Source organism: Sinohyriopsis cumingii, chromosome 6, assembly GCF_028554795.1.
Source record: "Sinohyriopsis cumingii isolate HCF-2022 chromosome 6, ASM2855479v2, whole genome shotgun sequence".
Lineage (NCBI taxonomy): Eukaryota > Metazoa > Mollusca > Bivalvia > Unionida > Unionidae > Sinohyriopsis > Sinohyriopsis cumingii.
The window spans coordinates 54,098,280-54,115,132 of NC_142966.1; the positions used below are offsets into that span (position 1 = coordinate 54,098,280).

At 35.9% G+C, this 16,853-nt stretch overlaps 1 protein-coding gene across 9 annotated transcripts in view; it reads right to left on the reverse strand.

Moving 5' to 3' along the window:
* The window catches only part of LOC149796957 (teneurin-m-like), a 432,723-nt gene that overhangs the window by 23,934 nt on the left and 391,936 nt on the right, over positions 1–16,853 (reverse strand). For 8 of the 9 annotated variants that reach the window (XM_089961631.1, XM_089961633.1, XM_089961632.1 and 5 more), the window contains 10 exons: positions 15,254–15,400; positions 12,586–12,793; positions 11,087–11,206; positions 9,746–10,025; positions 7,936–8,203; positions 6,994–7,134; positions 5,356–5,608; positions 3,943–4,175; positions 3,186–3,343; positions 1,233–2,307 (listed from right to left, as the gene is read on the reverse strand). In XM_089961631.1, the coding sequence (XP_089817757.1) occupies positions 1,233–2,307; positions 3,186–3,343; positions 3,943–4,175; positions 5,356–5,608; positions 6,994–7,134; positions 7,936–8,203; positions 9,746–10,025; positions 11,087–11,206; positions 12,586–12,793; positions 15,254–15,400 (2,883 nt within the window). The remainder of the gene's footprint in view (positions 1–1,232; positions 2,308–3,185; positions 3,344–3,942; positions 4,176–5,355; positions 5,609–6,993; positions 7,135–7,935; positions 8,204–9,745; positions 10,026–11,086; positions 11,207–12,585; positions 12,794–15,253; positions 15,401–16,853) is intronic. The other variant, XM_089961638.1, reaches the window with a different exon arrangement.

Consider the following 16,853-nt stretch of genomic DNA (forward strand, 5'->3'; position numbering starts at 1 on the left):
CTATATGATAATGAATCAACCAGTCTAAACAAAAACGTTACCAACAGTTTGCTTAGACTCATTAAATGGAATAATTAGAAATGTGTGCACATGACACAGGTGCCCTGGTCGATATGGTGTAATTGAGAAAAACTTCATTCAATATGAGCAAAGTCAATTAGGACTAAGAACTCAAATTTTGTCAGACAAAATTGAAAATTAAATTTTCAGACCTTCTTAATGTAAAGCATGAAGGAGTCTGAACTTACTTGGAAATTACAGTGGGAAATCCTTACTAGGCAAATAAGTGAGGGTGGAAATATAATTTATGACCATTAAAACCAGAGTAGGTTGCGTTTTGGAAATCCCCCCTCTATGCTAAAGAAATCCCAAAACCAATACAAAAGGCATATTAGAACTACATGCACTATGCTTCAAATAATGATACACTAGTGCTACATCACCCTACTTGATTCATTGAGTCCAGGGAATGTGAATATGTTCATCACTACAAGGAGTGTGAACTAGAGAATGAAGGTTATGAACTGACAAGACGAAGTTAAGTGAAATAGTGAATGGTGAAGAGTCTATAAAAATGATATGAGTTGAAAGATTGGGAACTAGCTTAGTTAAGATAGAAAATATCAGACAGATGAGGAAGCAAACACAGAGGTTGCCATGACTATTGTAAACTTCCAATACAGCTAAACTTAAAAAACACAATTTATCTACAAAATAAAACTTTCTTACCAAAACTAGGAACTATATCTGATGTAAAAGTAAAAAATTTCAAATCATTTTCGAGTAACCATTTCACAACGCATGTAAATATTGGAGTTTAAACACTTACATGAACTCTTCAACAATTAACCTTTCAATAATAAATGATAAATTAGAATTTTATTATATTATTGTTTATTTATTATGAATTTTTATTTTCTTTAAAGGCTGAATCCAGAAAACAATCCACCATCTTATAAATCTATGATGTAAATTTAATACACTTAAGATCTGCAACACTTACTTTAGTGGGTATGATCAATGTAAAATTACCATTCCGGAAACAATCAAGTAAACTGGAAGGAAACCACTTCTCTAGCTATGAATTTCCTGATCTGAATGTTATACTTAATTCTCATCTAATAATGCAGGTCCCACCCCAATCCCCTTCAAGTATATCCAGCCTGGCATAACCTCTGTGGGAGCGTGTCAAAGTAAGAAATGTGATTGAGAAGAAGCTAACAAAAACTTGCCATGCAGAGCAGATTGTACACTTCCATAGGTTGCCATAGCAACAGCATTGCGGTTATCAGTGGTGATGTGCACAATAGAACCTGTTGCATTGACATCAGTCTGAAGGACAGTTGTCTCCCCTGTAGGTTGGCTGATGCTGAGCAGTCGACCCATCTCATCATAACGGTATACAAAACTTTTGCCATCTGACAAATACTTGGTCAATAGAAGCCCTGAACCAGCATCATATGTGAACAAAGCGCTGTGATTATTTGGAGCTTGGAATCGCTGCAATCGCTGCATGTTGTCCATCAACAGCTGACGCTTTGCACCTGTTGGAGAAATTATCTCCCTTGCCTGGAGGTCATAATCTCTTTCAATCTGAATAGTTTTGCCAGAACTATCTGTTACACCAACAAGTTTGCCATAAAAAGAGTTGACATTGTAAGTAAAGTTGTACATATACTGGTCAGTCATTATGTTGACAGTGTGCTGGTGTTGTCCATAGCGATTAAATATGTATAATTCCTGGGTCTCCGTTGAAATCACTTCATATTGACTCATCCAGTTTGGAACCGGAAGCTCAGAAATAACTGAGAATACTCTTAAGTTTCCAGAGTCAGCAAAATGAACAATTCCATCAGGTGTTATTGTGATGGATGTCAGCTCCTGAAACAAAGCCTGGGCAGCTAAAGATTCTGTAGGGTCATAACATCGACAATTAGGTCTCTGACAATCACACTTAGACTTTGTGCCCACATAATGATGAATTCTCCCATCTGTAGTAACCAGACGAACACGATTGATATGGTGAGTGTCACTTTCCACAATGTACAACTCTCCCTGAGGACCAAAAGCTATGCTCTCTGGCGCCACCAGCTTAACACGAATGGCAATACTTGATGCTTGTTCATCATCATTTAAGACTCCTGATGGAAGGAAATTGAAGTCTTTTTGTGGACAATTAATCGGTCTTCCAGCAACGGTCACAACCCTGTTGTCCTCGTTGATCTTAAGGACAATGTTGTCGTCAAGAATATGAAGTGCATCATCAAGGGGATCAATGGCAAGGGCAGTAGGCCACTGAAGTCGGACCTGCAGTAAAGAGCATTAATTTGCATTACTAACACCATAGAACTAATCATGCAAATTTTTAATAACTGACCTTCAATTCCATCCCTTTATCATTTTATTAGGCTGAAGTTAACACTACTGAACTAGAATAAAAGTAGATACCACAAAGACATTTTACTTTTTATACACTTAGCAACTTTTCCTACCCAATAACCAGACATGAAAATGTTATATTCTGGGGTCACTGAACAAAAATAAAATAAAGTTATTATACTTTGAAAAGACAAGGTGAGATTTTTAAAATTAAATGTCATTCATACGAAAATAAATGCAATTCATCCTAAATCTTTACTCAAAAAATGTTTATATTTATTAAAAAAATTATAATTTTTAACAGTGTCAACATCAGAAGTTAAATCCTTTTTCTTCTTTCAAAGATCAATCACCCTCCAATCTATCTACTCCACATTTTTAATTTTTAGAAATGACTGGTCCGACTTTATTGAGCCTAAAATCACAATCATCAATTATAGAAAAGCACAAAATTAATTGTTAAAACCCTATGATGAGATACATTAAATGCCACTTTTCTAAAAATCTGTGTGCTTAGTATGAATTAATTTAAACACAGTACAAATCATATAACATTTGTAATGATCTACATTTTCATAAAACAGAGATCAGGCAAAGTTCGGACTCAAAGATGCACAATAACATTTACATCTGGTTAAAAACATTTCAAATCAAAGCTTTGCAACAAATTTTACTTAAATTCATGTCGTTCAGAAGTTAAAGAACAGAAAATGAAAATTGTGAAGGCCATGACAAGATAGGATGGACTGACATGGCTTACAGTATCGGCCCCCCCCCCCCAGATATGATACAGTATAAAAAATTACCTCCTGAGCTAGCACACTCGAATCACATGACATTGGTTTCCATGACCGTGGCTGATCCTGTGAACCAATTAGAGTGTGGATTTTTTGATCATTGTCAATAACTCTGATATTAGGTCCATCGGCAATGTAGATAACACCTTCTTTATTGATAGCAATTCCTGAAATGAAAAACATTTGATTGTCTGTAAAAAGAAAATTTAAAAAAAGTCCATAAAAATCAATTCAAACAAAGTCTATAAAAAGTAAATTTAAATAACTGTAAAATATAAATTAAAATAAATCAAGAAAAATACTGATAACAAGTGCAAAAGAAAATGAAAAAAATGTTCCTTATTATCATATTACCAGCAATCCTAAAACTTGAATATGAATGTATCTGCTAACTTTCTGATTTAATTACATCCTTATATATCACCAGCTTAGTTACATCATTATGTATCACCAGCTTAGTTACATCATTATGCATCACCAGATAAATTACATCCTTATGTACCAATCATCAGCTTAGTAACATCCCTATGTACCTATCACCAGCTTAGTTACATCATTATGTATCACCAGCTTGGTTACATCCTTATGTATCACCAGATAAATTACATCCTTATGTACCTATTAACAGCTTAACCAATGATCATATTGTATTCCATTACCAAATTAATGCAACAGATGGATTAAGGTATGATCTTTTTCCATCAGGATGGATGTATTTTATTCCCAGAATGAATTTTTTTTGTTAATGTGAGATCTGTCTGAATACCTTTAGGATGCAGGAACCTGGCCACAATTGCACTTTTTCCATCTCCACATACATCCCTGTCTCCTGGGGTACACTCCTCCCCTGTGCCTGCCACAACCTCAAAATTGTCCTGCAGGTCTCGAACAGGTCCCATCGTCTTCACACGGATAATTCTCCTGTTCATGTAGTCAGAAATGTACAACCTTCCATCCACTGGACTCACTGTCATGTAGGGTTTGTGGGAAGTGTATGTTCTGCCAAAAGAAAAATCCATCTTACTGAAGGATAGCATTAGAATGGATTTATTTTCCTGGCTATCAATTTTTGTGATTTTTCAAGAAAGTATATACATCTATTGTCTTCAAGGCTCATTCAGTCTTGAAATTTGTGGTTTGTAGCAATCATCAAATCCAAATTAACATAATCCACTGTAATACAAAAACTCAACATATGTCTGCTATTTTTTAAACCTCTAAAACCCTTATGGTGTTAATCTCCATCTTCATTCCACTGATTAAACACGATTTAGATTTGCATGGTGCAGCAATACAAGCACAGTAGGTTATTTGGTGTTGAGGAAATTGGTGTAAAGTTCCTAGCCCAGGGACACACCACAGTAGTTGAGTGCCACTCCAATTGTAGGATTCAAACCACTGCCCCTGTGGTCACAAGTCAGGCATACTAACCACTGAGCTGCCACAATTTCTGCCCCCATTAGTTGCCTCTTGTGATATGCTGTAAAGCACAGGAATGCTCAGTATATCTCAGTTTGCAAGGAGTTCATGGTTTAAAGAACAAAGATCCTGGTTTATAAGTTTAGTTTCTTTCATTCAACTCCCTAATATCTAGCTAAAGGGAATTTTTCCTAAGCTGAAGAATGTTCAGACTCAACATTTTGACTGATTTATAGAGGTGGCCAAAAAGTGAAGTTTTATCCTAGCATAGGAACAAGTCTATTGAGATTAGAATATTTAGCAAGTATGCAGAAGGTGGCCAGATTCCAGAATGGCCAGTCTGCACAAGGTGACTGGATTACAGAGGACCAAGTATGCAGAATGTGGCCAGGTTGCAGAGGCAACAAGATGCAGCAGGTGGCCAGGTTACAAAAGGGCCAGTCTACAGATGGTTAGGTTACAGAGGGACAGTTAGCAGAAGATGACCAGATTAGAGAAGTTTAACTGTATTATGAGTAGCTAACAAAATGTGTAAATGACCATCAGCTTTACCAGTGCAGTTAACAATCAGGTCCCTCGACCATGGAAATAACAAATCAAAATACTGCATCTGTACATTTGGAGCAAATTTTGCATAGTTAAAATAGCTCACTGTTACTCAAAAATCTGAGTAAAGGTTAATTATTGAGGGAGCCTGATTGATCAGATTTTTCTCTGACAACAGTCTGCATCAGACGGACAAGATGAGAAAATCACATACCCAATTTGCAAAATACTAGCAATCTCCTCCCGGCCTGGAGACAGTTTTCGTATAAAGTTGTAATCCCAGACATAGAGACTGCCATCTCGCCCACTAGCCAAAGCCACTGGTGCCATTAGGCGATTGTCCACTGCACGACCATTACAGCCATCACAATCTGCCCGTCTCCTCTGACCACTACCTAGGATGCTGACCAGCTTCTTGGGCTTCTCCTTCAGATAGATGTTGGTACCATCTCCTTTGTGCAGAATTCCTGTATCAAGCACAGAAAATATTAGTGTATTATACAGTGTAATATACTGTACAATTATAATCATAAATGAATGTAATTATGTTCGTATTAACAGTGATATTTCAAACTGCTACATACAAACCATATACTTTTTTCCACTCTTCACTAGTCCTGTATTACAACTGACTGCTAATGACTTGAAGGGATTTATAAAGTTTAATGGAGAGTGCATCCTCTCAAAGACATGATTACACTGCTGCCTTATTATGTAAAATGTCAGTAAACCTGATCAATTTGTTTGCATACTGGAAAAATGTACAGCAAAACTTTGTTAGTATACTGGAAGAATATACAGCAAAACTTTTTATACTTTTTTCTTTCACAAAGGTCAGTGATATTACAAGGCTGAAATCAGAAATACTGGGGTGATAATGAGCCATATTTCTGCATCTCAGATGCTCTTTCCGTTCTTTGCAGTAACAATAGTGTGCATCCTGAAAACTGCAGTTTACTAATGATCCATATTTAGGAAGCGAGAGGGGGGCATATTTCATGAGCATGCTGGACAAGGAAAATTCTAATTCAGGAATAAGAGTTATAACCATCAATTTCTAAAATGAAATTAAAATCCTATGAAGCCAGCCTGAACAGTATATAAATACTCATTAAGGAAGCACTAAGCAGTTTTTCATTATGGCTGCAAGTAAGGCTGTACCCTTACACCTATGAAGCCACTCCTATAAAAATAAAGTGCCATCACCATCAAACATGTATACATTTTCAAACTCGTCAAAGAATGGAAAAACCAAATCGGTGAAAAGTTTGGCATTATGACGCTTATCCTTCCATGATTTCGACCTTTAGAATCACACCAACCTAAAACGTGTGATTTTCAGCCCCATAAAGAACCTACACTGAACAAAATTGGATGTTACATATCAAAGGCATCGATAATTTCGTCCACAGATTACTCTGATGAAGAGGAAAGTGGAACATGAGTTAAATGATTTTCCACAAATTCACTCACTCAGAATTTTAGTAAATTTTAAATAAGTAGCCAGAGAAATGTTAACTAATTTAGGCTTAAACCTGATCTCAAGCATGGACAGCACTCTGGTTTTGCGAATAATTGTGTGTAATTGCTTCAGCCCAATTTAATCTCATTTTATTTATTGACTGCTTAATTTTGGAAAATATGTAATAAAAAAAAATATATTTTATATAGTTGTTATTAATTTAAGCTACCATTTTAAACTAATGAGTTCAATTTTTACATGTCAAACATATGCAAACATCAGAGTGTACTGTTAATTCCAACACATAAATCATAACCTAAATGCATAAAACACAAGTAAAATAATTTACAAAATACAGAAATTGTACATGTGATCCTACAGGAGACCAACCTTCCTGGAAATTATAGGTGTGATGAAGGTCCAGATTCCAGGCACCGATCTCAGAGGATGTCAAATCAAACCCTGTCATCGTGGTGCTACGAGCCTCCCAGAAAATGAAGTCACACCCTGTGTACTGATAACCAACATTCACTGCAAAAAGAAACAGTAGGGCATTGTTATATTACACCCCTTTTAAATTCATTATTGCCTTTCTAGCATTTGCAGTTCACCCAACGTGAGCATCAATTCTCCCACTGCATCTGCATCAAGAATTTAAAATTTTATGACTTTAAAGAATACAGAAATTATACATGATGGTGTAATTTCTAGACCAGACACCGCAGTCACCAGAACCATTTTCATAACTCCACAATATGAATCTTGCCTCATTGTTGCACATATGGGGGTAGATTTAATAACTCATTATTGTTGATTTAGTATTGAACAGTTTAAATTACAGGCAACATCTGTGAAACTATTGCAACACTTTCTATGCTTTACAAACATTTTGGACTCAACAGAGAGCCATGAAAACAAAATTAAAATAGAAATCTATCGATGTATTAGATGTCACCCACTCCCTTGGCCAAATCAGTTTGGGCATTTGTGTTTTCTGGCACAGCAACACAACCAGGTTATTTCATGCCAAGACAACTGGAGGAAAGTACCTAGCATAAGGACATACCTGAGCAGCCATTCCAGGCTGATCTGATTAGGATTTGAACCTGCACCATTTAGATGTCATGTCAAGCATGCTAAACACAAAGCCATAACAACTCCTCACAAAATAACGAAGCCTTTTAAAATGTGTCACAAGTTCCTAGCATCTTCTTACCATCATGAACTTAAAAACATTTGACAAAGAACAACACCACCTGAAAACATAAACGAAGTGATAAGAGTTGAAAATAGTGACCTTTTATCACACTAGGGACACAAATAGCGTCTTACCTCTGGCTGGAACAATGCCATAGACTTTCTGACGGTAAGCATTTCTGCGGTCCCAAGCAAACGTGTACTTCAGACCTGGATCTGCTTCGAAAGTCCTATCAAAGCGGATGCCTTCTACTGAGACTTGGAGGTGCACCAGTATCAGGGCTGGAGGAATTGTCTGTGGAGTAATCTGGATCAGAACAATTGACTTGTAGCCAATTGTTTCACTGCTGTGATATACTAAATGAACCTCTGTCCCTGGGATTTGAATACTCTCCTGTAATACCTTAAATGTCAGAGGGAAAAAAAATTTAAGTCTTTAAAAACGTATCAATGATTTGACATTTTCTGAAATTATTTCATATTTTCAATAAAACACGCCAAATATCAGGTCAAGATGTTATCCGTTACATAAACTGTGCAATACATTAAATACGAAAGAAACTATTTTACTATATTTTATCACTTTTAACAATTCATCAAATGTATGACAAGTAAAGGTCATACTGTCTGAGATGTCTAAAAGTTCATAAAAGTAAACATCATTTTAGCAGGAGAATGAAAAGTTAAAGTACCATGCCATTTAAATGCAACAAGAATAGCTTCATCTTTTTTTCTGATGCAAGTTGAATAAATCCAACTGTATGTAAGTGACTTCGAAGTGATTTAATAATATCTCCCAAACTGTCACACACAAACATTTGGCAAAATGTGCACACAAAAAATCCTTATGAAATGCAATTTGCTAAAAATAACATCTGACAACATTTTTCAACATCTATGAAAGGCCTTAACATTTTGAATCTTCAATGTTATTCTTGTATATTTTAAAGAACAATTAAAGAAATCATTTAATTTCAATTGTCCAAAATCTATTGCTTACATTGCTATTAGTGATAGGATACCGATTCATTGTTACAGTAAGTAAAATTATGACATAATAGTGTACACAGGACAGAGGGCAGTTCAGAATGACCATTGTTTACACCTAAAATCATGTTCTAACAATGGCATAAAAGGCTAAGGGTGACACCTAAAATCATGTTCTAACAATGGCATAAATCATGTTCTAACAATGGCATAAAAGGCTAAGGTTGACACCTAAAATCATGTTCTAACAATGGCATAAATCATGTTCTAACAATGGCATAAAAGGCTAAGGTTGACACCTAAAATCATGTTCTAACAATGGCATAAAAGGCTATGGTTGACACCTAAAATCATGTTCTAGCATCGACCTAAAAGGATAAAGATATTGTGCCTATTTCATATGGAACTTATTAAACTTGTTGAGTAATTTTAATATTTTGCTTTTCAATGCCAAGAAAGCAACCAAGAACTTGAAAACCTTGAAACAAATTGGGTCCAAATTTCTGATTAAGAGATTTCAGTTACATTGTTTAAAGAAAAAAAAATAGTAGAATGTATTACAATAGAATCCAGAAAATCGTTAAAGTGACTGACATTTGAGATATCAACAGAGTACAGTATTATTATTTAGTTAATTTCAGGCACGCAACACGAGTACTAACTTCCGTGACTACTTCACTATGGGTAATATCCTATTTTTAAATGTTGCTACATACTGCTCAGCTTGTCCTACATTTACTTTGCAAGACATGACATGATAAATGCACAGACATCTGACCAAAAAACAATGATGCATTTCTGCTCCTCTTCAAGTTTCATATATATTAGTGTGTACACCATATTGAAATTTTAGCATCAACCTTAAACCACTCATGGCCTCAGCTATATCTAAGCCAAATAAAATTATCGCACAAAATGTGGCAAGAAATATACTATTTTTCTGAGGATCTCCAAGTACCTGTGACTCTGGAATAATTGTGCTTTTATCTGGACAAGCTCCAAGCTGGGTATGCTGCCATGTTGATAGAACCACTGGTTGGAGCAGATAGTGTTCATGTGTAATGCCACACATTGTAGGGTCAGGTCTGCCTTCATCTTGGGTCTTTAATACCATTGTAACAGTCTCCATGGTGATGATCTGATTCCATGGCACCAAAACACTCATTTTTTTGGTGAGGAATGGTTGTCTTGTGAATTCCAATGTCACAGAACCTCCACCATTCACAAGAATATCAAACCTAAAAAAATGTAATTCTTTTCAGTTCAATGAAAGAAAAAATGCATTGCACTCAGTATGAATTTTTAAAAGTTGAATTTGAATGAAACAACTAATGAGAAAAAAATGGCCTTTCTTTTCCTCCTTTTCCTCTTATTGTATCAGAAATATGATCAACTTAAATGTGATTTGTGATTTGATTTTTAACATAGCTTTAACAATTTGTCAGTCATATCGCTACGATGTCTGCAATGTGGCAATTTATACTAATGTCTAGCACTGGGGCATCATGCCGCAGACATGTAGCATGATGTCCCACCCAGTCACATTATCCTGACACCAGGTCAACCAGTCCTAACACTAACCTCTTAATGCTGAACGCCAAGCGAGGCAGCTGTTAGTACCATTTTTTAAGTCTCTGGTATGACTCGGCCGGGGATCGAACCCACGACCTCCCGCATCCGAGGCGGACACTCTAACCACTAGGCCACCGGAGCGGTCAACTTAAATGATTTTCATGTTTATTGAAAAAGAAATAACATAATTTGCAGATAGTTTGAGGAATATTAGATGTATTTTTCTTTATATCAACAAGATAATGCATGAATGTCTCTTACATCACACGAATTTCTCTTGGATAATCTTTCAGATAGTTTTATAACTTACATTGGAAATCCTGCGAGACTAATCCCCATCAAAATGGTTGTTATATCACTGATTGAATGAAAGAAACAAAATCTACCATATATACTCACTTTAAGTACAGTCCAACGGCAAACTGCACAGACCCAGATTGGCTGGTGCATTATATGCCAGTAAATCTGGTCTGTGCAGTTTCTTTGGATTAATCAATAGTAAAAATAACAAAGACCCTGATCTGGACCAGGATCTTTGTTGTTTGCAGTTTGACAAGATTTATAAGTGAGCAAATACAGTATAGTTCTAGAAAATACAGCAAGATCAATTAACAAGCTGTATGCAATTTACTTTATGAAAACATTTTCAAATGGGATCTCTCATTCAGGGGAAATAACTCCATTTGCATTAGCTACCCCAGGGCATGGATCTTATTCTTGTACTTACACTCCTTGTTCTCTTGTTAAGGTAAAACCATACAAGGGTTGACGAACTACATCAACCTTAACACCAATTAATGGTGTCCCATCCTTGGTGATGACTCTTCCCCGAATCACTGACACTTGGCTGAAAGTGAGAAAATCAATATTTTATTACATGGTCTTCAATGTGACTATGGGATACTAGACTTCAATGTGAATATGGGGTACTGGATTTCAATGTGACTATGGGATACTGGATTTCAATATGACTATGGAATACTGGACTTCATTGTGACTATGGGATACTGGACTTCAATGTGACTATGGGATACTGGATTTCAATGTGACTATGGGATAATGGATTTCAATATGACTATGGGATACTGGACTTCATTGTGACTATGGGATACTGGGACTTGTGCTGTATTATCCCCAAAATAATTCTAGAATTTGCATGGCAAGACAATGACTTGGATTGATAGTTCATGTCAAAGAGTCTGATGTTGAGGAAGAGGAAAGAAAGTCGTTTTATTTCAATTCAATTTGGCCTAAATGATAACTGGTTGTTTTATCTAAAGTATGTACTGCATTCAGGAAAACTGATGCTTACTATTATTATGAGGTACCTCAAAACTAATTTTTGAAGAAAGCAAACTTGCCAAAATTTTCACTCCATGAATGAAATGCATTGCTAGGTTTTTCCAAAATTAGTTTGACATGATGTGTTTTTCTTTTAAGGTTCTGAGAAACATAATACTGGATGAAAAGTGGTGCTAGATTCAGAATTTGCAAATATGTGAAACTGCAATGCAGTAACATGAAATAGCCTACAACTATTTAGACCCTTATAAAATCCTATTTATGCAATGCAGTAACATGAAATAGCCTACAACTACTTAGACCCTTATAAAATCCTATTCATGCAATGCAGTAACATGAAATAGCCTACAACTACTTAGACCCTTATAAAATCCTATTTATGCAAGCAGTAACATGAAATAGCCTACAACTACTTAGACCCTTATAAAATCCTATTTATACAAGCAGTAACATGAAATAGCCTACAACTACTTAGACCCTTATAAAATCCTATTTATGCAAGCAGTAACATGAAATAGCCTACAACTACTTAGACCCTTATAAAATCCTATTTATGCAAGCAGTAACATGAAATAGCCTAAAACTACTTAGACCCTTATAAAATCCTATTTATGCAATGCAGTAACATGAAATAGCCTACAACTACTTAGACCCTTATAAAATCCTATTTATGCAATGCAGTAACATGAAATAGCCTACAACTACTTAGACCCTTATAAAATCCTATTTATGCAAGCAGTAACATGAAATAGCCTAAAACTACTTAGACCCTTATAAAATCCTATTTATGCAAGCAATAGTTTTCTACTTGAGTATTAATCGATAAACAAGACAAAATCGTTCTAACTCTACACATTTCTATTGGATAAATGATAGCACACAAAGCTGACCAGCAAGGTTTCTTCTAGCAGTGAACTATGATACCTTTCATTGAAGGCATTCTTTGATGTATCCTTCTGCACACTGTTATCTTCAATAAGAAACCGCATTTTCTCATAGAACGAAGCCGTTGTGCTGGGAGGTTGCTTGCGAAGGAGGATTTCGGCAGGATCAGGGGAGGTGCGACAGTACATGTTATCTTTACAGGCAATGTTAGTACAACAGTCTGGGTCTAAACAGTCACTAAGACCATCTGAAAAACATAAGTCACTTAATGGACTAGTTGACTTTAGCACACTGATACATGATAATCAATCTGAGATTGAAATGGGCATTCTCAAGACATCCACACATGTAGATGATGAAGAGTAAAACATCTGGCATCGTACTGTGAATGCTTAAATTAGCTTTAGTTGGTAACTTTGAAATTACATCTGGTAGCTTTAGCTGGTAACATTGAAATTACATCTTGTAGCTTTGGCTGGTAACATTGAAATTACCTGTCTGGTAGTTTTCGTTGGTAACAAATAAATTACCTGCCTGGTAGCTATAGTTTGTAACAATGAAATTGCCTGTCTTGTAGCTTTAGCTGGTAGCATTTAAATTACATCCGGTAGCTATAGTTGGCAAAAATGAAATTACCTGTCTGGCAACTACAGTAACAGGTAACATTTAAATTATATTTGTTAGCTTAAGTTGGATCTGGTAACATTCAGATTACATCTAGTAGCTTTAGTTGGTAACATTAAAATTAAAAATAGTAGCTAACAATTATATTACCTGTCTGGTAGCTATAGTTGGTAATAACAGCAAATGTATTTACTAGTAATAACCAACAGAAACTGTTTCATTTAGTTGATGAGCATAGAAAAAATTGAATCTGTAACAGTTTGTGTCAAAGGCTCTAGAGAAATCATATTAATCAATGATCTGGAACACAAATTCTCACAAGTGGGACAGGGATAAGTAGCTTGTAGCTTTTCAAGATTCAAGTGGCCCAAGTAAAACCTACTTGCCCCAAATAAAGATTTAATTTACCCAGTGTAAAACCTGCCTTGATTTAAGATGAAATTGCTACAGAGCCCTGATTGACAATTCACTTGCCCCAAGTAAAATTTGTTTGCCTTGATTGAAGATTAAATTGCCACACTGCCGTGATTGATGATTCACTTGCCCCATGTACAATCTGCTTGCCCTGATTGTAGATTCAATTCTTCCACATAAAACTGACATATACTGATTGAAGATTCTATTGCCAAAATGAAAATCTATTTGCCCTGATTAAGATTTAAATTGCCCCACCTAAAACCTACTTGTCCTGAAATGTTTGATGCATTATTGTACAAGATCAACAGGCCCCATAGACAGCTAGTTTTCAGATAAAGCAGGAAGCCAGAGTATATTTAACAGGCCCTGAGCACACAGCTATTGTATTTTTGTTGTACTGTCAACTTTGACACATTTGTTAAATCTACCTTCCCAGATAGCAGGTTTATAAACAACTGATGGATTATGAAATGGTTTTATTTTCTTACAAAAACTGTTGTTTTAAACAAACACAAATTCAAATAATGTCAGCAAATTAATGCTTTAAGTGAGTGTTATCATTTTATATCATCACATGTCTTTACACTGTGTTATGTGGCTGTGATCAAATTATATTGTCATATGACTTCACACTGTGTAAAGTGACTGTATTGATCAAATTATATATGACCCCACAGCGTTAAGTGACTGATCAAATTATATCATATGACCCCACAGCGTTTAGTGACTGATCAAATTATATATGACCACACAGCGTTTAGTGACTGATCAAATTATATCATATGACCCCACAGTGTTAACTGACTGATCAAATTATATCATATGACCACACAGTGTTTAGTGACTGATCAAATTATATCATATGACCACACAGCGTTTAGTGACTGATCAAATTATATCATATGATCCCACAGCATTAAGTGACTGATCAAATTATATCATACGACCACACAGTGTTTAGTGACTGATCAAATTATATCATATGACCACACAGCGTTTAGTGACTGATCAAATTATATCATACGACCACACAGCGTTTAGTGACTGATCAAATTATATCATATGACCACACAGCGTTTAGTGACTGATCAAATTATATCATATGACCCCACAGTGTTAACTGACTGATCAAATTATATCACATGACTCCACAGCGTTAAGTGACTGATCAAATTATATCATATGACCATACTGCATTAAGTGACTGATCAAATTATATTCATCATACCATTTAACGCTGTGTTAAATAGGATTTTCCACACTCAACAAAACATATCCACAATTATATTAGCATTTTTGTAACTATATGCAAATAGTGACACAGCTTCTGCAGAGTAACAAGAGTTACCGACATTGTATAACAAAGCTGATCATCTAATGACTTTAATCTATAAATAACCACACCTTACATTACAATGCTAAATATATTTCAATGTGTCCTCAGCATACATACAATGTTAACATAGTAGGTTATGGCATTGTACATGTCTAAATCAATTATAATATTTTAAAGAAATTTCAAACCTAATGCATCAACTAACAACTCTCTCTCTCTCTCTCTCTCTCTCTCTCTCTCTCTCACACACACACACACACACACACACAAATGCAAATAAAATAACTATTTCACTATAAGATACTATTATACTCAATAAAACTTGCATACCTCCATCATTATCAGTGTGGTCCTGGCACTGTGTTTCCATAGGAACATCACAGGAAGTCCCCTTCCATCCATCCCTACAGGAACATATCCATCCATCCTGTAACTTCTGACAGGCTCCATTGTTGCTGCAGTCATTATGACACCCATCTGCAATAGAAGCAATTATGCCTCTCATTCAACAAATTATGAGTGACATGGTTAATAAACATTGAATGTGACCTTAATGAGGGCACAAGATGGCATGGGAGGCTATAAATTTGCTAAACTGCCAGGGGAGGATGTAATGGAGAGAGGAAAATAAATGAGATGGGAAGGTGGGGGTGGGGCTGCTACCAATTTGTGCTGATACAGACAATATCCCTCACATCCACGCATGTGCGCTGGCCAATTTTTAAAGACTGGTTTTAAATATTATCATACAATACTGGCAAATGACTTTGCACAACCCAATATTGTTTATAATAATAAGCAGTCAGCTTGCAATCAAAAAAACACTACATCTAAATAAGAAAAACAAAATTTCAATAACTGTACTTTATTTTTAAATAAATCAATGCAGATTTTAAGGAACTTTCCACAGTTCTGCCAAAGGCAAAAGCTCAAGAAATGTCTATTGTGTTTACATTTAAAAAGATATTTGGCTAACCCTACACTCAGATAATACTGTGTATTGGAGACCATTAATCTGCTGACTAGCATGTTTCATTATGTCCAAGGACCATCAAGTTCACATACACTGCCAGCTTACTCGGTGGCTTGTGTTATGTCAAGGGACCATCAAGTCCATATATACTGCCAACTTACTCCTAGAATCATGTCATGTCAAGGGACCATCAAGTCCAAAGACACTGCCAGCTTACTCCACGGCTTGTGTCATGTCAAGGGACCATCAAGTCCACAGACATTGCCAGCTTTACTCCATGGCTTGTGTTATGTCAAGGGATTATTAAGTCCACAGACACTGCCAGCTTACCCCACAGCTTGTGTCATGTCAGAGGGACCATCAGGTCTATAGACACTGCTAGATTATTCCATGGCTTGTGTAATGTCTAGGGACCTCTCATTTCTGATCACAATCGTAATGCATGGAGCAATTTTATTATAAATTGTGAGCGACTACCTGCTGAACGCGATCAGCAACCATGATGTCTTGGCAAAATATGAATTTCGACACTGCTATGAACAACCGCATTGCAGAAACGAGGATAACACCACCGACCTTTATTTAATCCCTGTAAAAATGACCACTCATACCATTCTAAAAAAAAAAAAAAAAGGCTGGCTACTGATATCTGAAATTTTGTAGGTATGCATATAGTCTTTTATAGCTTCTGTTGTAAACCAGACTAAAGTACATGCAGATTCAACCCTAGTCTGGTTCCCTGCTTTGTATGCTCCCTGCTGCTATTTGTATAGGGGAGATCAACACAGGGATCAATACTAATTATTCCTGCACTTAGCCTGCTTCCTGGCCTTAACGTAGATCATATGTATGAGTAAGACCCAGCACCTGTTTGAAAGACAGTATCATGAGAACATAGACACCACTCACCTATATGTAATCATTTGTTATAATGACTGCTTGATTAGTAATGATTGT